Source organism: Pteronotus mesoamericanus, unplaced genomic scaffold (genome assembly GCF_021234165.1).
Source record: "Pteronotus mesoamericanus isolate MK-2021 breed Mesoamerican mustached bat unplaced genomic scaffold, CSHL_Meso_final contig_1242, whole genome shotgun sequence".
NCBI lineage: Eukaryota > Metazoa > Chordata > Mammalia > Chiroptera > Mormoopidae > Pteronotus > Pteronotus mesoamericanus.
Genome location: NW_026555053.1, coordinates 2,739,057 through 2,761,070, shown reverse-complemented (window position 1 = coordinate 2,761,070; position 22,014 = coordinate 2,739,057). Strand labels below are relative to the sequence as shown.

The 22,014-nt window shown below is 53.3% G+C and overlaps 1 protein-coding gene across 6 annotated transcripts in view; it reads left to right on the top strand.

Moving 5' to 3' along the window:
- Window positions 1–22,014, top strand: part of ZNF592 (zinc finger protein 592) — a 39,132-nt gene that overhangs the window by 15,115 nt on the left and 2,003 nt on the right. For all 6 annotated transcript variants that reach the window (XM_054589223.1, XM_054589208.1, XM_054589186.1 and 3 more), the window contains 8 exons: window positions 171–253; window positions 6,343–8,599; window positions 13,969–14,147; window positions 19,141–19,317; window positions 19,560–19,719; window positions 19,837–20,124; window positions 20,361–20,473; window positions 21,128–21,263. In XM_054589223.1, the coding sequence (XP_054445198.1) occupies window positions 6,362–8,599; window positions 13,969–14,147; window positions 19,141–19,317; window positions 19,560–19,719; window positions 19,837–20,124; window positions 20,361–20,473; window positions 21,128–21,263 (3,291 nt within the window). In that variant the 5' untranslated portion in view covers window positions 171–253; window positions 6,343–6,361. The remainder of the gene's footprint in view (window positions 1–170; window positions 254–6,342; window positions 8,600–13,968; window positions 14,148–19,140; window positions 19,318–19,559; window positions 19,720–19,836; window positions 20,125–20,360; window positions 20,474–21,127; window positions 21,264–22,014) is intronic.

The following is a 22,014-nucleotide window of genomic DNA, read 5'->3' as shown; positions in this document are numbered from 1 at the left end:
GGGTGTGGCCCTCCGTCTCCGAGGCTCAGTCCTGCACGTGTGAGATGCAGGGGCCGGGCTAGGTCAGTGCACCGGGATCGACCGGGAAGCCCACACGCCTGCAGGGGTGCACCCCAGACCCGCTGAGCCAGCACTCCCAGGGCCTCAAAGCGCATGTTCTTCTTTTGCAGTCAGTCCAGCCGCCGCCTGCAGAGGGCACGTGGTAGCCCCCGGACCAGATACCTCCTGAGGGCCCCTCCAGCTCCGACGTCCTGTGAGTCTGGTTATAGTGCTTGCGGGATCACGGGGCTTTCGGTTGGGGGTTTTTTGTTTGGGGCGGAAGGGCTTGTGTGGGGAGAGGGGAAGAGGCCTCTGGGTGAAGGCAGAGGGCCCCTGGGGAGGGGCGTCGGCGGGGGCTGTGGGGAGGCACTTGGAGTGGACCTGGGAGGGCTGGGGGCCGCGACAGCCAGGTGGGTTAGGTCCTGGAAAGAGGGGTAAAGAATATGACCCCGCCTTTGGAGACGCTCACAGGCAGATGGGAGGTGCTGCCACGGAGGAGGAGAGGCGGGGGAGGGGACACTCAGAGAGGCAGGGAGTCCAGCCCAGGCCCTGGGGCTGCAGAGGAGCTCTCAGGAGGGAAAGTAGTGTCTGGGGCCAGCTGGGGGGGGAGTCAGGTGGTATCGCCTGGGTCCATGGGGCACCTGTCGTCTTACCTGTTGTTGAGAATCTCTTTGAGCTGTTTTTTTGCTCATGATTAGAATATGAGCTGCCTCATGAAATGGAACTTTGGCCACTGACCAGCCCAGACCATGGGTGACTTGGCGTCACTCAGACCTGTGGGCAGGCCGTCCGACGCGTGTTCGGCAGGACCGTGGGAGGGATGCGGGAGGGAGTCTGCTTGTCCCCCGGAGGAGTTAGCCTTACGCAGAAATCCAGTCTGCCCGCAGTGCGTAGCCCAGCCGCTGCAGCCTCGCCTGTTGAAGGGCTGAGCTCCTTCAAGGTGGTGTCATTTTGCGTGTTAAACCAGGACCTGCCCAACATCTTCACACAGGAAATTGGTGAGAGGGCAGGGATGAACGCCAGCTCTTGTGTTCCCAGATTCTTATTTTTTGAGCTCAGCCACTCCCAGTTGGGGGCTTCATTCTGGGTCTGGGAACGGGGGACCCGCTTCTTTTTTTCCCTGCTTCCTTTGATCCAGCTTAAGTTCCTCCCTTCGCCATCAGCCTCGGACGCACCGTCCCTCTGATCCGCGCCCCAGCCACGGTCCCACGGGAGCCCCCGGCGGTGACGGGAGCCCGGCGGCTCAGTCTCCCGCGGACTCGGGCTCGCTCCCCTCGCAGCGTCCGGTCCGGCGGCGGGCGAGGCGCCCCTGCCTGGCAGCCCGTCCCGCACTTGCTTCTGGTCCCAGCTTCTGCTAAGTCATCCCTCTCTGTCTCTGTCTCTCACACTTGAGTCACCCTTTACTCTCTTGCCCCTGCTATGCTCCTCCTTCCAAAATACAAAGCTGAGGGGAACTTTCATTTGCCCATTTTGAAACCCTTGCCTGCCGAGCCCAGGCTGTGTCACCGTGTCAGCCGTGGTCCGCGGGGCCGGGGGAGAGCGCCCCCACAGCGTACTGGGCCAGGAGGCACTCGCATGTTGGGGGCTCCGCGCTTTTGTTGTCTCTCAGCCCAGGGCCGCTCAACTGGGTGGCTTTCACTTGCACTGTGTGGATCTGTGACGTGCCGTGTGCTTCCTTGTCTCAGTCAACGATGCACTGAATGCAGGGCAGCATTTTCTTAATGCTTTCGGGGGGCCTCTGCCCCTCGGTGTCCTGTTGCTGGACTTCTAATAATCTGCTGTCGATGAACTTCATTAACGCGGCTGAGATAAACAGGTGACCAAGTTCAATGTCACTCGAAGGTCAGAGGCTTCGATGCTGAGGGAAAGGAAGCTCACCTGTGTAGTCACCATTTCTTGTTCTTAGTTCCTCTGAGCCTTTTCTTATGTTTGTTTCTAAATTTGAATAAGTGTGGGCATTCCTGCATTTATATCTTTTACCTCTAACAACTTCAGTATGTTTTCCAACTAATGGGTGAAGTTATCTTTTATTTGTCTTCGTCTTTTGTTTTAAACTTCAGAATGCTGCCCTCCCCTCTGTAGTGTTTTGAGGTTGGATGGACAGACTTGGACTTGGGTTAGGCCCCTGGGTCCCTGAATCCTCATCTCTGTGGAGTGAACTACAGTTCAGCCTGGTAAGGCTCTCGTCAGAAAGCCCTTTATCCGCTTATCACTCCACTCATTTCTCAGCCCCTCTCCCAGCTCCGGTGGGTCTTTCTGGAGGTTCTGGGGCCCCAGCTGCCCAGCACATTCAGCCATGGACACTGAGTGGGTCGAATAAGGGCAGGATCACCGGTTTTATGTTGTTTCCAGTGTCCTTTCTGGTGATGCCCAGTGTTTCGTGGGCCTTGTATGATGAAACACGCAACATGGTGTCATCAGAAAATGGCCTAGGCTGATTGTAAACTAATTTTGTCACAAATAATGTGGTAATCATTATCTCCATCATGTGCATATTGATTTCCGTAGGATGAATTTCTGGAAGTGGAATTCTTGGGTTTTATGTATCGCTAACTTGCTTTGGGGTTTTTTTTTTTGGGTGGGGCCTGGGGGAGGGTCTTATAAAACTTTTTTTTTGACCTAAAAATGAGGCCTCTCTGAGGCTGTCCACATGGGTATACGTGTCACACATGAATAAACCTGAGTGAAGGCATGAAACACGATTGACATAAAAGTACGCCGTGGGGTGCTCTATAAGAAGTGACTGTTGCTGCCTGCAGCCACAGCAGTGCTCCGCTGAGGCCGACCCGGGGAATGAAGCCCCTTCGGCTCAGGCGAGATCCGTAGCAGCAGGCCGTGCAAGACGGGCTTTCTGTGCTAAATTGCTCTCAGGGCAGGCTCTATCATTTTACGTTATTTTCAAAGTGCTTACTTTGCTACATGTCTGCCAGCATTAAGGATTATAAGAAACCTTGGTCAATTTGGTAAGCCAAAAATGGTTTCTCGTGATTTTAATTTCTCTTTCTCTAATTTTATTGGTAGACATTTTGGTTTTTATTGGTAGACTTTTTCTTGACAGTTCCTTCTTCTGCTTGTATAACAGGGTTCACTTTGACTTATGTTTGTTTTCTGCTTATAAACAGTGTGATGCTGTAGAGCAAAGTTTAAGGAAATACAAATACTTAGGTACACTGTGTATGCCTTAGTCACTGTCATCGATGGCTGGCGTTTGGGTTTTCCTTACGAGGCCAAAATAGAAAATAGGACTGGATGTTTGGCTTTAAAAAGAGGCAGCTTTGGTATTTAAAACCCAAAGGTTAGAAATGTTTTTCCTGCTGCTGACAGTGAGCGGCCGCACCATTTACTAGCTCTGGTTTCCTTGCAAAAGATGCCTTACCTACCTCTGACTGTTTTGAGCCAAATCGCGAGATTTCTCTGTGTGGAGGACATTTCTTTCTTCTGATGTAATATTTCTCTGCTTCAAGAGTTAGACAATAGGAGGCTCCCCGCTATTTCCCACACACGCCGCCAACTTCCCCTCCTCCTGCACGCTTTCCCCAGCTCCTTAAAGAGACAAATCTGTTCTACCTTCTCTCCAGCCTTTTTTTGTCCTAGACAATAAAAAGAAAAAAGAAAAAAAAAAATAGGAAGGGAGGTGGGATAAGATTATAAAGCAAATATCACACAGGTACTTCCGTGGCATTAGGGTGCCAAGTGCTGTCACTGGTAGTTGGTACCTTCCCCTGGGTGATGGGCCCAGCACAGCCTGTTCCAGCTCATGGCCATTTGTTGTCCAGAAATGTCACACGTCAGCAAGGCGTTCTGCTAACTGCGTATGGTGTAGACAATTCGCTTTATTATTATCCACCAAGACTAGATAGCTTTCCAGTTGGGGAGGGGGGGTAATTTTATTTTCCGTGCGGACTCTTAAGCAGATGTGTTTTGTTGGTTGGAGGCTGGGAGGGGGCAAGCGACCAAACCTGCAAGCCTGCTGCCCCGGGGATGGGGGGGCAGGCGTGCCTCTGCCGTGCCACCTGCTCCCCTGTGGTTCTAAGTGGCTTTTTTCTTTATTTTTCCTTTTTAAAATGATAAAAGCAGTCTCTCTGCACAAAAAAATTTTTGAAAAAATAGCCCACCAGTAATCTCACCGCCCTGTGTAATAATTTTTCTCTTTTAATCTGGGCTCAAACGCAGCCTTCGTTTTACAGTGTTGTCGTCCGACATGACAACACTTTGTGTTTATTTATTTTTTAACTTTAACACTATTAAGTAATTTTCCGTGTTGCTATGTAGATTTCATAATTAGGATTTTTAAAGATTAAATTATTGGGATAACATTGGTTAATAACACTGTGTAAACTTGAGGCGTGTAACTTTCTAACACGACAGCGGTATGTAGCGTCGTGTGCTCGCCACCCCGAGTCCAGTCTCCTTCTGCCGCCACGTATTTGACCCCATTTACTCTCTTCATCCTCCCCCCTCCCACCCCTCTGGCGACAACCATTCTGTTGTCCGTATCTATGAGTTAGTTAGTTTCTTGCTTTTCGTTTTAGACGCCTCACGTAAGTGAAATTCTGCCGTTCTTGCCCTTTTTTTGTCCGCCTTGTTTCACTCAGCGTAATACTCTCATGGTCCGCCCACGTTGTTCCAAGTGGCAGAGTTTCATCTTTCTCATGGCCGAGTCGCATCCCACGGTGTATATGTACCGCACTTTCCTTCTGCAGTCTGCTGTGGAAGGATGCTTAGCACAAACAGGCTTTTTCTGACGGCATAATAGTCTATCTGTGAGTCAGCCACTCTCTGTTCTTGGACACTTAGACTGTGTGTGTGTGTGTCTTCTGTGTTATTTTAATAATGCCGTACACTTTCGCATACAGCTTTTGGGAATTTTTGTTCATAGGATAAATTTCCAGCCATGGGCATCCTGGACCAAAGGGTTTTCTACTGATCTGGTTTCTCTGCAGCTTCTGAACTGCTTTCTCCAAGAACTGTGTCACTCTGCCCTGGCTGGGTGGCTCTGTTGGTTGGAACGTCATCCCGTGCACCAAAAGGTCACGAGTTCATCCGTGGTCAGGGTGCATATGGGAGGCAACAGAGCGATGTTTCTCCCTCACATTGATGTTTCTCTCTCTTTCCCTTTCTCTCTCTAAAAATCAATAAGCATATGGTTGGGTGAGGATTAAAAAATTTTTTAAAAAGAAAAAGAATGGTGTCAATCTGCGTCCAGAAAGATTTTCAATATAAACATGGTGTAAGAAGCATGTGAGCAAGTAAAGACTCTGGGACGCGGAAGCCGATGCAGGTTTACAGGCTGAACGGGGAGCCGGGGGGCTGCCCTCCCTCCCCCCCTGCGGCAGGCCTGAGCCAGCCAGCTGCACGGATCACTAAGCGTGCGTGTCCCGGTCGTTTCCTACGGGGAGGCCTGTTTCCCGGGGCCTTGGGCTGCCTCTGCGGCCGTAGTTCTGTAGCTCCGCTTTTCCAGATCATGGAAGAAACAGGTAGACTTTCTTTTCTTTGTGTATTAAGTTAAAATAAAATTCAGGACAACTCCAACATGGTTCCCTGGATGATGTGATAATTACGTGTTTCCTTAAGGGCCACCCCCCCCGCCGGCCCCCGCTCCTCAGGTTCAGTGGTCTATTCACCAAATCAGTAACAGTTTTAGGGTGAAAATTAAGGGATTAAGTAGACGCTGACTAGAATAAAAAGGAACCGAGGGGATGATACAATTTTCTAGAGTGCATTTATGAACCAGCATCAATCCCGGCAGTAGCAAATCATTTTGAAGTGGATTGCATTTTATGCAGCAAAAAACCTAAGTTATGCAAAGTTAATGATTATTGAGAGTAAATTAGCAGAACTTACCGCCAGGCCACGTATGTGAATCAGAAGTTTGCGAGAGAAGGGAGGGGCGGAGCCAGGCACTGCTTGAAGGGGCTGAGTGACCAGTAGTTTTGCCAGCGCACCTGCCCACGGGGCGCGGCAGTTCCCTGACAGACGGAGCGAGTGTGCCGTGTCTGCGCCGTGTCTGCGCCGTCTCCTTGGCTGTGCAGCCAGCCAGGAATTCCTAGGTATGGAGGTTGAGGGCCTGCCAGGCTTGCCACTACATATAAACTTTTCCTCTCACCACTCGCCCTAGGTCCCTAGCATTTTGGAAACCCGCCCGGGGTGGAACCCAAGTGTGCGACTTCCCACAGTGTGGGGCATATCGCGTGGGCGAGCTGGCTGCATGTACGCTAGTGTGAGGGGTGCGCAGGGAAGAGGGTGCTGGGCGGACTCCGGTAGGGGCTGGTGACCAGTGTCTGTTCTCTGCTTCTGTTACAGCCTTTACCAGCGTCCAGCCATGGGGGATATGAAAACTCCAGATTTTGATGACCTTCTGGCTGCCTTTGACATCCCAGACCCCACCAGCCTCGATGCCAAGGAGGCCATCCAGACCCCCAGTGAGGAGAATGAGAGTCCCCTCAAACCTCCAGGCATGTGTATGGAAGAGAGTGTGTCCTTGTCGCACTCAGGGTCGGCCGCCGACGTGCCGGCCGTGAGCGTCATTGTCAAGAACACCAGCCGCCAGGAGTCGTTCGAGGCGGAGAAAGACCACATGGCTCCCAGCCTCCTCCACAACGGATTCCGGGGCTCGGACCTGCCCCCGGAGGCCCACAGCTTGGGCCACGGCTGCGGGAAGTTCGATTCCACGTTCATGAATGGAGACAGTGCCCGGAGCTTCCCGGGCAAGCTGGAGCCTCCCAAGTCAGAGCCGCTGCCAACCTTTAACCAGTTCAGCCCCATCTCCAGCCCAGAGCCCGAGGATGGCATCAAAGATAACGGGTTCGGGCTGAAGCCCAAGCACTCTGACAGCTATTTCCCGCCTCCTCCTGGGTGCGGGCCTGTCGGGGGCCCAGTCCTGGAGGCCCTGGCTAAGTTTCCGGTCCCGGAGCTGCATATGTTCGACCACTTCTGTAAGAAAGAGCCCAAGCCAGAGCCCCTGCCCCTGGGGAGTCAGCCGGAGCCTGAGTGCGGGGCGCAGAAGGCGGCGGAGCCTCCCAAGGAGCTGGACGCCAGCCGCTTCTTCGGGGACGCGTTGGAGTTCAACAGCCACCCCAGCAACAGTGTCGCAGAGCCCAAGGGGCTGGCGGCGGAGCTGGGCGCCTGCTCATCAGTGCCCCCGAGGCAGCGTCTGAAGCCAGCCCACTCCAAGCTGTCCTCCTGTGTGGCGGCCCTGGTGGCCCTGCAGGCCAAACGAGTCGCCAGCGTCACCAGGGAGGATCAGCCGGGCCACACAAAGGATCCCTCAGGGCCCACGAAAGAGGGCTCCAAGGGCAGCCCCAAAATGCCCAAGTCACCAAAGAGTCCCCGGAGCCCTCTGGAGGCCACAAGGAAAAGCATCAAGCCATCGGACAGCCCCCGGAGCATCTGCAGCGACAGCAGCAGCAAAGGCTCTCCTTCAGTGGCTGCCAGCTCCCCACCAGCAATTCCCAAAGTCAGAATCAAAACCATTAAGACATCATCGGGGCAAATCAAACGGACCGTCACCAGGATCCTGCCAGACCCTGACGACCCCAGCAAGTCCCCCGTTGGGTCACCTTTGGGGAGCACCATTGCTGAGGCCCCCAGCGAGGCGCCGGAGGACGAGGTCCATGCCCTGCCGGCCGCGGAGCACTTTCCTGAGGGGGGCACATGCGCGGGGAGCCCCCAGGGTGACAGGAAAGGGGTTGAGAGCGCGACCAAGGCCAGTGAACCCGCGTCTCCCAGCTGCAGCGCTGGGCCCCGGGCCCCGAAGGCGGCAGCGCCGGGCTCGCAGACGGGCAAGAAGCCGCAGCAGGGCGCGGCGCCGCAGGCGTCCGCCCCGGCCTCTGCCAACCTCCTGCCCAAGGCCGTGCACCTGGCCAACCTGAACCTGGTCCCCCACAGCGTGGCGGCCTCCGTGACAGCCAAGTCCTCCGCGCAGAGGCGGAGCCAGCCGCAGCCCACGCAGATGTCGGTGCCCCTGGTCCACCAGGTGAAGAAGGCCGCCCCGCTGGTCGTGGAGGTCTTCAACAAGGTCCTCCACAGCTCCAACCCCGTGCCCCTCTACGCGCCAAATCTCAGCCCGCCCGCCGACAGCAGGATCCACGTGCCCGCCAGTGGGCACTGCTGCCTGGAGTGCGGGGACGCGTTTGCCTTAGAGAAGAGCCTGAGCCAGCACTACGGCCGGCGCAGTGTCCACATCGAGGTGCTGTGCACGCTCTGCTCCCAGACGCTGCTCTTCTTCAACAAGTGCAGCCTGCTGCGCCACGCCCGTGACCACAAGAGCAAGGGGCTCGTCATGCAGTGCTCGCAGCTACTCGTGAAGCCCATCTCTGCGGACCAAATGTTCGTGTCGGCCCCCGCGAACTCCTCCCCGGCCCCCGCGGTCCCGGCCCCCGGTCCCCCTCCCCCGCCCTCCCCCAAACACGGCCCCACCATTCCAGCCCTGCCGCTCTACCCCGACCCCGTGAGGCTCATCCGGCACGGGGTCAAGTGTCTTGAATGTCACAAGCAGATCCGTGACCACACGGTCATGGCCGCACATTTCCAGAGGATGTCAGAGGAGACCGAGGGGCTGGTAAGTGACCCTTCCTGGGGTGGGTGCCGGTCCCTGGTTCACACGGGCTCCACGTTGGGCAGGGGCAGAAAAGCTCATTGATGGGGGAGTTGGCGGCGTCTTAGGAGTCTTAGGGGAGGGTGTCTGGCTTGGTGGTTAGCGACTGGCCTGAGTATATAAAGCGGTTGGTGTTTACTCGGGGAGGCGTCCTGCCCGCGGCGGAGAGGAGCCCCTGAAGACTTGGCGAGTGTTTTCGTGGACGTGCTCCATCATCGTCCACTCGCCTCGCTGAGTGGACGAGGGGAGTGTCCACTCGCCGGGTGTCGGCACAGTCTTCTCAGGTGCACGGCGGGCGCGCGCCTCGGTCTGTCCGGAGAACCTGCCTTGACTGTGCTTCACTCCGCCCGCTGTGGACGCAGCTCTCGTGCGGCGCCCATGGGGAGGCTGCAGGAGGCCCGGCGTCAGGGCCGATGCGGAAGGAAGGAGGGCACAGCGACCTGGGGGCCCCCTCTCTCCTCCGTGTTCTCACCCCTCCAGCGGAGCAGCTGTGCTTCTCTGCCTCCCGTTCTTGGTAACGTTTGATGAGGTCTGGCTTTATTTAAAGAAGAAAAGACATGTGTGCTGAAAACACCCTTTGGCACCCTCTGTGTCGGCGGCCGTCTGTGTTAGCACGGAGCATGGTCCCGTGGAGAATCGGGGCTCCTCACAGGCCTCCAGAGGCTCTTTCCCTCCTGCTCCGCGTGGAAGGAGTCTGTCCGTGACCCTGCCGAGCCCGCCCCCTCCCCAGCCTCCCCCGTCCACGGCTGCGGAGCCCGGGACGGCAGCACAGCAGCTCCTTCCCTTCAGTTCAGCGGGGGCTGCACACTGGCCAGCAGCGATGAGCCGCGCACCTGCCGCGGGTGCCCACGGCGTGCATGGAGGCCCCGTGCTGTGCTGAGGGCCGGGGCGCCAGCAGGAGGGAGTCGCCCGGCTCCTGCTGGAGCTCATGGTGGCACAGCAGGGGCAGGGCTCCCCCCGAAACAGCCACCATGCGTGCAGACTCAGCGTTGGGTTGAGACAGCTTGTTGACGTAGTTGCAGAGGGTGCCTCAGAGGGACTAATGCATCGCGATGCCACACGTGACATGGGAGTGTGGACGAGGGGACAGCAGGGTGTTCGGGCAGAGGAACAGCGAGCGGTGTGTGAAAGTGCCAGGCGTGTGTGGGGACAGGGAGTTGTCGGGCGTGAGGCCAGCCTTGGGGCAGAGACGGGAGGAGGAACAGGTGGGGCCGTGGGCTTCCGCGGCTCCGGAGGGGCCAGCGAGGTGCCGCCGGGTCACTGTGGCCTCTGACGTTCACCTGTGTCTCCGTGTTTTTCTCCTGATGCGTCATGTGCTCAGAGCCCCTTCCTCAGGGGCCTCAGGTACTGGGCTGGTTGACTGGACCCCAGATCGCTGCTTCTGAGTCATGTGCTCGGAACCACGGCCGGAGCCGGTCTGATGCCTGGGCCCCTGGGTGTTCTCCTACGCTGTCCCTCAGCCGGCTTCTAAGACGTGAGCCGCAGCCTGGGCGTCGGATCCCAGGCCGGCACCCTCTCGTCCCGCCTGTTCCCTCTGCCACTCTCCTCTCGTGGGAGCTGGACAACAGGAGGGGAGCGAGCACTGGGAGGACTGTCAGGCTCCTCTCAGCCTCGTTCTAATCCCCCAAAACCTCCTGCCCGTACAAGTGGCCTTTGAGTCTCAGCGAGAGGGTGAGGCCTGGGCTCGGGTTTCCCGGAGTGGCACCCTGGCTTCAGGCCACCCCCAGGGCAGGGGGTGGACAGAGGGATGGGCCTTTGCTCCAGGGTAGGGGCTGCCAGGCAGCACGTTAGGGCCTTCTCTCTTCTCCCTGGGAGTCGGCCCCTGAGCCGGACCTGCCTCCCTGCGCTGTGGCTGGAGGGGTCCTTCCCCCGACATTGTAAGCTGCCCCATTGGGCAGGATGTGAGCACAGAGGGGCTGTGTCTCCTTGTTCTTAATGTCATTATCCCACCTCGCAAAATGAGGAACAGTTCCTTAATATGTCCTAACACAAGTCCACATTCAAATTTTCCTGTTCACGTCAAAAACTGCCTTTGAATCAAGATCCAAATGTGGACCCCACTTCACTTTGGTTTGTTCATTAAGTCTTTTAAGCTGCTGGTCTGGGACAGTGCCTCCCTCTCCCCCCAGGGAGGCCCCCTTTTTTCATGTCATTGATTTGTTGAGGGACCTGGGTCACGTGTCCTCAGGATTTTCCAGGGCAATTCTGAGTCTGATTGATTGCTTCCTGAGAACTTTGCAGGATAATTTTGGGTTTGCCTGATTGCTTCCTCATACAATTAACTTGTTCTTCTATAATCCCACATTTTATCTGTAGACTGGAAATGAGCAATAAAGACTTGATTAGCGTCGGGTTCAGTATGCAGGAGGGGAAGTCCCGAGTTCTACACATTTCGTGACTTCAGGGAGGTGCCAAGTGCTTGATGGTCTCAGTTTTAATGACGCTAAACTTCTGCGGGAATTCGGACAGTGGCTTTCTGATCCCTTCATCATCAAGTTCCTGTCTTTTGCCTAATGATTTTTAATATCCATTAATAATTGCTGCTTGAGTCAGTAAGAGTTGCAGAACGGTGTTTTTCTAATTTTATTTTATTGTTGTTGTTGTTTATTAGCTAGGATCCTTTATAAATTATCTTTCCCTCCTCTGTGAGGACTGTTTGGTTACCCTGAAATATTGTTTACATTGGGAAATGGGATAAATGCATCATTTGTTCCCCTTAGTTAACAGTGTTCCAGGAGTGAGTTGTTTTTCACAGGGGTTGCACGAATTTACAGCCCCACCAACCGAGAACAGAGGTTTCAGTTGTGCTTCACCCTCACCAACATTTGTCATTTTCTGGTTTTTTAAAAAAAAATAGTAGCCATCCCAGTAGGTGTCCAGGGATCCCGTCTGCTACTTTTAGTGTTGGGATGAACTCATTCATTTTTGTATATTCAGGCACTCTGTCTGATGCCCATGTTATCCCATCATTGGTGCCTGGAAGCATCTTCAAGCTGATTCCTGTGTCCTATGACACGAACCCATTGAGCCTTAAGAAGCTTCCTTCCTTTCAGCCCCAGCAAGATGCCCTGGGTGCATTTCTTGGGCTAAACCTAGAATCGGCCGTTTTCCCAGGAGCCAGGTTTCTCTTTGTGAGGAATGGTATTTAGAGGCCACACTCTGCATGCCAGAGGCGCTCAGTGCTACTGGATGCAGCCACTTTGTTTCTAGGTTTTTTCAGGGGCCGGAGCTAAGAGGTAAACATTTTTTAAAAGAGGAAAGAAAGCTCATGAGTTTATACTGGTGTTCAAATGGAAGATTATAGTTTTTATGGAACTGATTTTATAATGAAAGTCTCGGTTCCTGAGATTTTCCTACTACACACACACACACACACACACACACACTCTCTCTCTCTCTCCAAAGGATCAAAAGCAACGTCACTTGTAACATCAGGAGACACCATAAAGGTGAGGGCCCGTGTGCAGTTCTTACACTGTATCACGTTAAGGGTGTGTAGGTCAAAATAGTGTGTTGGAATGGTCACTGGGAGTAATTTTTTTCCCCCTGTATGGTTGATATATAGTTGCTTGATGTATAGTTAGGATACTTGTTTCTTTTTTTCAATTATTAGGGAATGCTTTTGTTCATTTAGTTTAATTTCATCTTGTTTAACAATTATATAAAACACTTGATTCCCAAGTTAAAACTCTATAACAAGGTATGTCCAAAGAAGTCCTGCCTCCCCCCACCGTCCTTGTAGCCTGGTCCCGCCTTCTCCATAGGTAACCGTTTTATTCACTTCGGGTTTAGTGCTGCATTGCTTCTTTTTTTGCAAATAAAAGCAAACACGCTTGTGCGATACTCTCCTCTTTCTTACACGAAAGAGCATACTCACTGTTCTGCAACTAAAGTAATACCTAAAAAAACTTTTTATTATGGGATGTCCCACATATACATAAAAGTGCAGAGAACGGTATAATGGACCCTCCTGTAACAGGTACCAAGTCATGGCCCTTCTTGTTTTGGGCATTGTCTTACCCACCCTTCCCCTCCAATGGATTATTTTTAAACAGATCCCAACATCATCGTATCTGTAAACATTTCAGTATGTCTCTCTAAAAGATAAGGGCTTCTCCCCTAAAATACAGGCGTAATACCATTACGTCTCAAAATTAATAATTTCCCATTATCAGATCTTAATCTCAAGTGTCTAATGTTCCCATACTATTAAGGTAGTTTTTTTTTTTTCCTATGACATAATTACTTCTTTTTCCTTTCAATTTTATTTTGTATTGGTTTCAAGTGTACAGCTTAGTGATTAGACAATGATATACTTTAGTTTTCCAAGTTAGTGTTAAATATAATAATAAAATAATAATAATGGAATTTAGTGGCTCATTCCTTTTTGCACTTGGCTTTCTTGAAGCAGAATCCAAATAAGCATTATACATTGCAGTTGTTGAACATTACTCTTCCTTCAATTTCTTTTAATCTGTAAGTCCCGCCCCCCTCTTTTTTCCTTGTAATTTATTTGTAGAAAGAACTGGGTTTGTCCTGTAGAGGCCCCGCATTCTGGACTTTGCTGATTAAAGCAGAGGTCCTTTCCTGTCCTCCCTGACAACCTGTCCCCCTGCCTGCACAGCTCCTCTGACCGAGGTCAGGGTCCCTCCATTCCCCCCCCCCGCCGCCCCCAGGGAGCAGTGTAGTTTTCTCCTCTTTACTATGGAGGGCTCCTCCAGGCATGGCTCAGCCCGTGGCTTCCCCTCTGGCTGCCCGAGCTCTGCCCTCTAGAGCTTCGGGGAATCTGGCTGTAGGACCTGCGTTCCCTTGGTTCTCCCCTCTGCCCGCCCCGAGTGCACGGCTGAGGCTGAGGGAATGGGAAGGGGCAAGGCCATGAGGTCAGTGTGCGCCCGGGGCTTCTGCCGCCAGCGGGGGTAGGCTCGGGTCCCCCAGGAGGTCACTGACCCATCCGATGGGAGGTATGGAATGGGAGCCACCTCTGTCCTGGTGAGTCTGGCAGTGAAGAGAGATCTTAGAATTCAAGGAGTGCCTTAGGCCTCTGGAAGGGAAAGGCTGGTCCTCTGCTAAGCCAGGCGGGAGACATGCTCACAGTCCACGTGCAGATTAATGTTTGGGGAAACAGGGTCAGGTCTGTCTCGGAGAAGAAGGTGAGAGGTGAAGCTTGCTTGGTGAGGTCTGGGGCGCCCAGGTATTCGATGAGAGCTGGAGGAGGGAATGGCTGTGGGGGCGGCTCTTCCTGACCCAGACCCTGGGGACGTCAGGCGCCTGTGCGCGGAGAGCCCCCGGCCTGCGGCCCCCGCGTCAACTGCTTTCTCGCTGTCCTTTCCTAGACGTGCCCAGTGTGCCAGATGCTGCTGCCCAACCAGTGCAGCTTCTGTGCCCACCAGCGGATCCACACCCACAAGTCCCCGTACTGCTGCCCGGAGTGTGGGGCCCTCTGTCGCTCCGCCTACTTCCAGACCCACGTGAAGGAGAACTGCCTGCACTATGCCCGCAAGGTGGGCTACAGGTGGGTGCTGCCTGGCCCCGGCCCCGTCCTGTCCTCCGGATGGCTGGTCCTTCCCCTGGGCCAGCGCTTGGTTCAGACGGAGCGTGGTCTCCAGGGTCCTAGGCCCCAGCCTCCTAAGACAGGACATTGATGGGTAGGTGGACGAACGCGTTTATTTCCCAGAGAACAAAGAGAGCCAGAGGGAGAAGAATAAGGAGTAAAAAAAAAAAAAATCAAACATTAGTGAAAATAGCTGTGAAGGGGGAGGATTTGGAGAGATTAGAATATCTATAAGGCTCACTTTGTCAGCGTGGTTTTTAAGAATGTATACATTTAATTTGCTCACAAAGTTACTGTGTCTGGCAGATCCCATTTGAAGCACTATTTCAATCATAAATTTACTGATTGTAGCACTTTGAAACATTCTCAATTTTCATTAACAAACGGAGCTGCAAGACTCCAGGCTCAAAGGGCTCTAGTGTCTTTGTGTTGATTAGTTTCTGTCAGTTTGTGAGAAGCAAGCAAAGCCCGAGAATGGAAAAAATGATCAGCCTCATAGTAAAAACAAGAAAAGTCTATTTTAGACTGAATCTCCTCCATTGTGTCAAACGTACAGAAGCAAGAAGTCATTTTCAGGAAGAAAGATCAAAATGGGGGGAAAACTCCCTCTGAAGCTCATTGACCGATAACTTTCACATTGACCCAGGCAGGTCTCCTGTACTAACTTGCCGCATTTGGGAGCTTCTACATCATACGGCTTGTTTTCACTTCTGATGCTTCCTTCATTTTGCCCAAATTTAGTAAGGTTTTCTTCTCTTTGGTATTTAAAAAAATTTATTGATTTAGGTCAGTGCCAGACGCCGAAGATATAAAAATGATTAAGACATAGCCCCTGCGCTGGAGGCGGCTTCAGTGTGGGGGATTGTCAACATGTGCACAGCAGGCGTAGCTCCCAGCGGTAAGTCCTGCAGTGGAGGAATGGCCAGGAAGGCTTCCTGGAGGAGGCAGTAGGAGGTTCAGGCAGAAGAAAGGGAGAGAGGGTATCTGGCAAGGGTATGGGTGGGATACCTGCGCACACAGCAGGGGCTATGGGCCGATCAGCATTTCTATAGAGGCAGATCGAGTGACCCGAGGGAGTGGTGAGAGATGAGACCGGGAGCTGGTAGAGGCCAGGCCTTGCTCAACCTGGTTTTCCTTGTAGACAAGGGCGAGGATGCGGAGGGGTTAGTCTCGGCTCCCAGGTGTCTATCTTGCTATAAACATTTCCAAATGTAGGCTAACCTCTTCCCACGTTACAGAGGACAGAGGATCTAAAGGGCATGAGAAACAAACCAACCAGAGAGAGGGGGCTGTGCAAAGCCCTTGCCGCCATGTTGCAGAAGAGCAGGCGTTGGCAGCCCTCCAGGCTGCATTTTCAAACCAAACACCTGACGAGTGTTTGTACAGCAGCCCGTAACATTTGAAAATACCTTTCTAACTTTGACTTCAGGGTGGGCTGCTTCCTCCAAGATCCAGGCCAATGGACATGCAGTCAACACTTCGATTTTTTTACCTTTGAACCCAAGAGATTTCCAATAGCACAGAAGGATGAAAAGATTTTTTTTTTGCCTTCTCATTATTTTATTTTACTTTCTTCTATTAGTTAAAAAAAAAAAGTCTCAAAAGCAATTTAGTTTTTCAGTGCTTTTTATAAGGAATGTCAGTTAAAAATGTATTGGGATTCAGCTGTAGAGAATAATGGACATTCAAATCTTCAGAAGATTGTTGAGGTCCAAAGACACATACATTAATGCACTGTTCATTACAGTTACGACCTGCCACTATTAATGTAATTTTTGGTGACAGCTTTATTCAGATGTAATTTACATACCATACCACTCACCCATTTAAGTCTGCAATCCAATGGTCTTCAGTATATTCCGAGTTGTACAGTCACCACAAGCAATTGCAGAACATTTTCATCACCGAAAAAAGACTGCTATATTCACACCTTCCCATCCCCCCAGTCCATAAACAACCACTAGTTTACTCTGTCTTTTAGATTTGTCTCTTGGACATTTCCTATAAGTGGGACATATAAGATGTGCTCTTAGCCTAATATTTTCAAGATTCATCCAGGTTGTAACACAGGTCAGTTCTTTCATTCCTTTTTCCGGCTGAATGATATTCCACTGTATGTCTATACCACATACCGTTGATCCACGCATTCGTTGGTAGGCACCTTTTATCTATTGTGAAAAACACTGCTGATGAGTATTTATGTACAAGTTCTTGTGTGGGTAGATGTTTTCAGTTTTTGTGGGCACATACTTAGGAGTAGAACAGCTGGGTCATACGGTGACTGTAAGTTTAATTTTCGGAGCCACCGTCTGATTCCCAGAGTGGCTGTACCATGTGCATAATCCCACCAGCCCGGGATGCGGGGCCTGATTTCCCTACGTCCTTGTCAACACTGGTTGCTTCTGACTTTTGATTCTAGCCCTCCTGAGTGTACACGGTGTCTCCTTACAGTTTTGATTTGCCTTTTCCTGATGGCTCATGGTGTTGAGGATCTTTTCACGTGGTTTTTTTTTTGTTTTTGTTTTTTTGGTATTCGTGTATCTTCTTTGGAAAAAAATGTCTGTTCAAATCCTTTGCCCATTTTTAAGTTGGGTTCTGTGTTGTTTTATTATTGGGTGATAAGAGTTCTTTATATATTCTGGATACAAGTCCCTTGTCAGATATGTGATTTGCCAATATTTCCTCTTGTTCTGTAGGTATTAATATTTTTAAATAAATTCTCAAAAGGTACCTGTGTTCTGTTTCCTTGAGCTCTACTATAGCTTTACAATATCATTTTGTTTTATATTATTTTTGCTTTTTCTTGAAGATAATGTATAAAGCCTGTACGTTTCATACATATTTTATGTTTTATGTGAAATGTATATATCCATTTTACATATATATTTAGATTTGTATCAATTATTTTTGCTCTTTGTTGATAATTTGGAGAGTGGCCAATGATGTCATAAGGGAACAAGTTTAGACTGTTCTAAGTAATATGTTGTTTTTTAATTATTTGTGATTATTAGCAAAATTAAATTTTTTTTTACGGCTCTTTATCTTTTCTAAAGCTACATATTTCCCAGCACATGATTCTATCATTCTTTGTTTCCTCTTTTTCTCTTAAAAAATTGGTAAAGAGTTGGGTCACGGGGTCGGATTTCTCTGCAGCACACGTTTCATCGGTCTGCAAACCCGGCTCGATTCTGTCCTCTGCCGAGGTTGCTCGGCGTGTGTTCTTTGACTCCTTCACGCTCTTGCTTTCAGTGCGGTTTCTTTGAAGAGTGTGTCTACTAGGTAAATAGGCTGGATTTTCAGTGGCATTTTTGAAGAGGCTCTTTATGTTCCTACAGGAGTTTGGGCAAACTGCACAAATAAGGCCACTTAAGAGACTATTCACATGCACCAGGTGTGCGTGGCCACTGTGGATGAATTTGGAAATAGGTGGATTTTTTTCTCCTCCTAATCCTTTGGGGTATGGAAACTCTCTGCTCCGTGTGCTAGAAGTTAGTCACTATTTTGTTTAACAGGAGAAGAAATAAAATATAATTAAGTCAGTAGTTCGTCCAGAGACTCCACAGCGCGTACAGATCCGGTAGCGAGTGCTCATCAGAGTTCACTGCACACAGCTTTCTGGCTCTGTGGGCGGCTCCTCGTTGCTCATGAGTTTGCGAAGGTGATTATGTAACCCCCACTGCCTCCTCCAAACCCATACACACGAAAGGAAGAAAAAAACGTTGGGCAGGAGTCTGTGATGATTTATGTGGATTGCGAAAATGGGCTAGTAGAGTGAATTGAAAGGAAATACACGGAGTCAAAGAATTCTTAAGCAAAGGCGTGTCCTGTCTTTCAGTAAAGCAATAGCCTCTCGTCTAGAGCCTACCAGATGTGAGGTTACGGAGGCAGACAGTGTTGCGGGCAACACTACAGAGAAAGGCAGAGCGGGGCTGTTTTCTCAGGCGCGGGAGGCTGTGTGCGTTTACGGGCAGGAAGGAGAACTGCGCACATGCGAGGGTCTCGGAAGCTGAGCAGGTGCAGGTTGGCACAGAGGCAGGTCACATGCTGAAGAAAAGAAAGACCCCACTTAGAGATATTGGAAGTTGATAGAAGAGTCCAACATGGCCTCGACTGCAGAAAAATGGTTTCAGACAGTTTATATGTTATAAAAAAAATACACGAATAGGCACGGATAGGGAGAAACAGAAGTAAAAGTGATTCCTGGTCCCACCAAGGAAGCATCACAACACGGAGGAGCTGCATGGTCCAGAGCGGCACCAGCCCCACGTGTCTGCTGAGTACTTGCCATGCAGCCCGTGCGACCGGCAATTTGATTGTATTTTATTAATTCGAGTGTGAATAGTGACCTGGACAGCACAGCCGAGAACGGTTCCATCCTCCCAGCAGATGCCACCGGACAGTGCTGCTTTGGAGTGTCTCTTTCTGGGGTTTGGGCCATTTGTTTTAAGGTAGTGGTTCCAGGGAGCATAGCATCTCCTAACTGTTTTTTGTCCCGCGGCCGTCGCTTACTGAGTACCAGCCTGTGGGTGGGCACGGCTTCCCGCCGCCCCCAGTGTTCCCCCCGGACTCCTGCAGTGGTTCCGCCGTTAAATGAATGCTGTTTCTGTCATTTTTGGACCATGCCCTCCCTTCACCGCCCCACCAGCTTCTCTTAGCTGGCCTCCAGTTTTTGGTTTGCAGAAGAACATCCTCTGGCCAGTGAGGGGAGGGGAGAGTTTCTCCCCGCTTTTGTACCAGGCATGGCCTTGGGCTTGGGCGGCCCTGGGCGACTGTGTCGTGCCAGACGCCTCAGGCAGGCTCTCGGGATGTACCAGTCAGTGAAGGACGAAGACCGAGCGCTCGAGGGCGTGTCCTGAGACCCCTCTGTTCCTGCCCTCCATCCATCCCTCCTTTTCCAGGGCCACCCCTGGGTCTGTCTGACCTCCACCCCCCACCCCTCACCTCTGTCATTCAGGTGCATCCACTGCGGGGTCGTCCACCTGACCTTGGCCTTGCTGAAAAGCCACATCCAGGAGAAACACTGCCAGGTTTTCCACAAATGTGCTTTCTGCCCCATGGCCTTCAAGACTGCCAGCAGCACCGCGGACCACAGCGCCACCCAGCACCCCACCCAGCCCCAGAGACCCTCCCAGTGAGTGCAGCTTCAGGGCCAGCAGGCCTGCGGGGCGGAGCCGAGAGGCCTGGGTGCTGGAGGGGGAGGTGTTGGGGCCAGCTGGGAGCCGGGCTAGTGGCAGAGATGTCTGGAGTCCCCCGAAGACATCCCGAGGCTGGGGCGTCCGCGCACTGGCTCAGAGAGAGCGGAGGCGGGGCGGAAGGCCGTGCGGTGCTGCTGCAGAGCCTTGGCCGCCTCACGCCCCAGGGCTTGTCTCACAGGCTCATGTATAAGTGCTCCTGTGAGATGGTCTTCAACAAGAAGAGGCACATCCAGCAGCATTTTTACCAGAATGCCAGCAAGGCGCAGGTGGGCGTCTTCAAGTGCCCCGAGTGCCCGCTCTTGTTCCTGCAGAAGCCGGAGCTGATGCAGCACGTCAAGGTGGGCAGCCCCGGGGAGGAGGCCGGGAGGAGGGCGCATGCCTCGGGCCGGGCCGGGGGTCGGACTCTGTGCCTCTTTCCCCCCGACTCAGTCAGTAATCGCTCTCCCCATCCCCAGAGCACCCACGGCGTTCCCCGAAACGTGGAGGAGCTGTCAAGCCTCCAGTCTTCAGCAGACACGTCCTCCAGCCGCCCCAGTTCTCGAGTTCCCACGGAGCCTCCCACCACCGGCGTGGCTGCGCGGGGCAGCTCCCTGCCATCTGGCCGCTGGGGCAGGTCCGAGGCCCATCGCCGGGCCGAGGGCAAGCCCCGGCTGAGGAGCGCCGGCTGGACCTGCCAGGAGTGCCAGGAGTGGGTGCCTGATCGGGAGAGCTATGTGTCCCACATGAAAAAGAGCCACGGTCGGGTAAGTGCGTCCCGGGGTCACGGTGCCACGCCACACCCTCTGGACATCTCCACTGTGGGCTCGGCGCCCCCGTATGTGGCTGACCCCTGAGGGTTCTTGGTGCGTTGGGCAGGGTGGCCGCTGCAGATTCCGAGGTCTGTGCGGCGTCCTCCTTCCTGCCTCTGTCGCCTGAGAAGGAAGGTGAGCCCAGAACTATCCTACGGTTCAGACGCGTTGCTCTCCGTGGCCACCCGCAGGCGCTGAAGCGGTACCCGTGCCGGCAGTGTGAGCAGTCCTTCCACACCCCCAGCAGCCTGCGCAAACACATCCGCAACAACCACGACACCGTCAAGAAAGTCTACACGTGTGGGTGAGTCTCCGGAGCGGGAAGCCGGGAGGCCTGAAATCCAAAAACTCTGTCTGTGGCACCTCGGGGCTTCTCTCTGCTCTGAGATCAGGGGTCAAAGGCGAGAGATAAGCAAGTTTCTAAATGGGAAATGCTGTGGCTAGGTCAGAAATTGGGGCAGGCCGGAAACCCGCTTCCAGAACCTGGGGGCCCTGGAGCCCTCCCCCTTCCTACATCCCACGCCCCGGGCTGCGCTGCCAGACGTGGCGAGGGGCTCTGAGGTCCGTGAGGAGCGGCAGTGTGACCGCGAGCCCCGGAGGCACCGCCGGCCTGGGCTGCAGCACTTTCGCCGCCTCTCACGCTGAGCCCCAGCCCCACACTTGCACCTCCGGGCAGCGATATCAGGCAGTGCAGGGCAGATCATGACCGAGGGCCAGTACAATTACCCTGACTTGCTGTTGTCTGTTACTTTGCCTGGCTTGCTGGCTAGGTTTCCCTGGGGAGTACCCAGGGCCCCCCGAGCCAGCCCGAGAACCGCCCGGCCCGCTCTCCGTCTGCACTGGACTCTCGCCCTGGAGCTGGCAGCGGTGCTCCCTCCGCCCGCCTGCTGGGCCACCTGGCTCCGCTGGGCTCCGCAGCCCGTCCTCTCACATGATTGCTTTGGCGATCCCCTTGCAGGTATTGCACAGAGGACAGTCCCAGCTTTCCTCGGCCCTCCCTCTTGGAGAGCCACATCAGCCTTATGCATGGTATCAGAAACCCAGATTTGAGCCAGACGTCCGAAATCAGACCTCCAGGCGGACATTCCCCTCAGGTGAGCAGGGGCTCCCGCTGCCGTAGCAGCGTGCTCAGCGAGGCCTGGGGCTGGGGGGGCGCGGGGAAGGCCACAGGGCACCCGTTTGTCATGGTGGCCAGGCCTCAACCCGCAGTGACAACTTCCCTCGATGTGGGCGAGCCCCGTGGGAGCCACGTGGGACTGCACACAAGTAAAGGACAGGGACAGAAAGACCCGCGCGGCAGCCCATCGGCCTCTCGTTCCTGCGGTCTCCCTGTCGCTGTGAGCCTTTCCTTGGGGGTGGGCTGCACTCTGCGGCATGCATGGGGGAGAGTCCACGCACACCTGCCTGCTTCGGTCTCAGTCCTAGGAGTGGCTGTGGGGGCGGGTGCTGTCAGGTGATGGTGGCCGCACTCGGCCGACCCCCCACCCCTAGTTATGGGAGGAGCCACACTCTGACCCTGCTCTCCTGCACCCTTGGGCTGCGCCCGTTCCCGTTTCTGGGGAACTTTGGGGGCCCCCTGGCCTCCCTCCTCACTGTAGCTCCTTCCCGCCCCATGTAAGGGGCTGCTCCTCGAATGTCCTGGCATGTCTGGGACACACTGAGAGCCCCTGGAATTCCAGGACATTCTTTCTGGGCTACTCAGAGAAGGGCTCTCACTGGTCACAAAGGCCCGTTCACATTCGGCAGGTGGGGTGTCAGTGGGCGTTTTGGCAACATCTGTCTGTGATTAAAGTGCACCCCCTCCTCTTCCCTCCAAAAGCACACACCCTTTGATGCAGCAGGTCA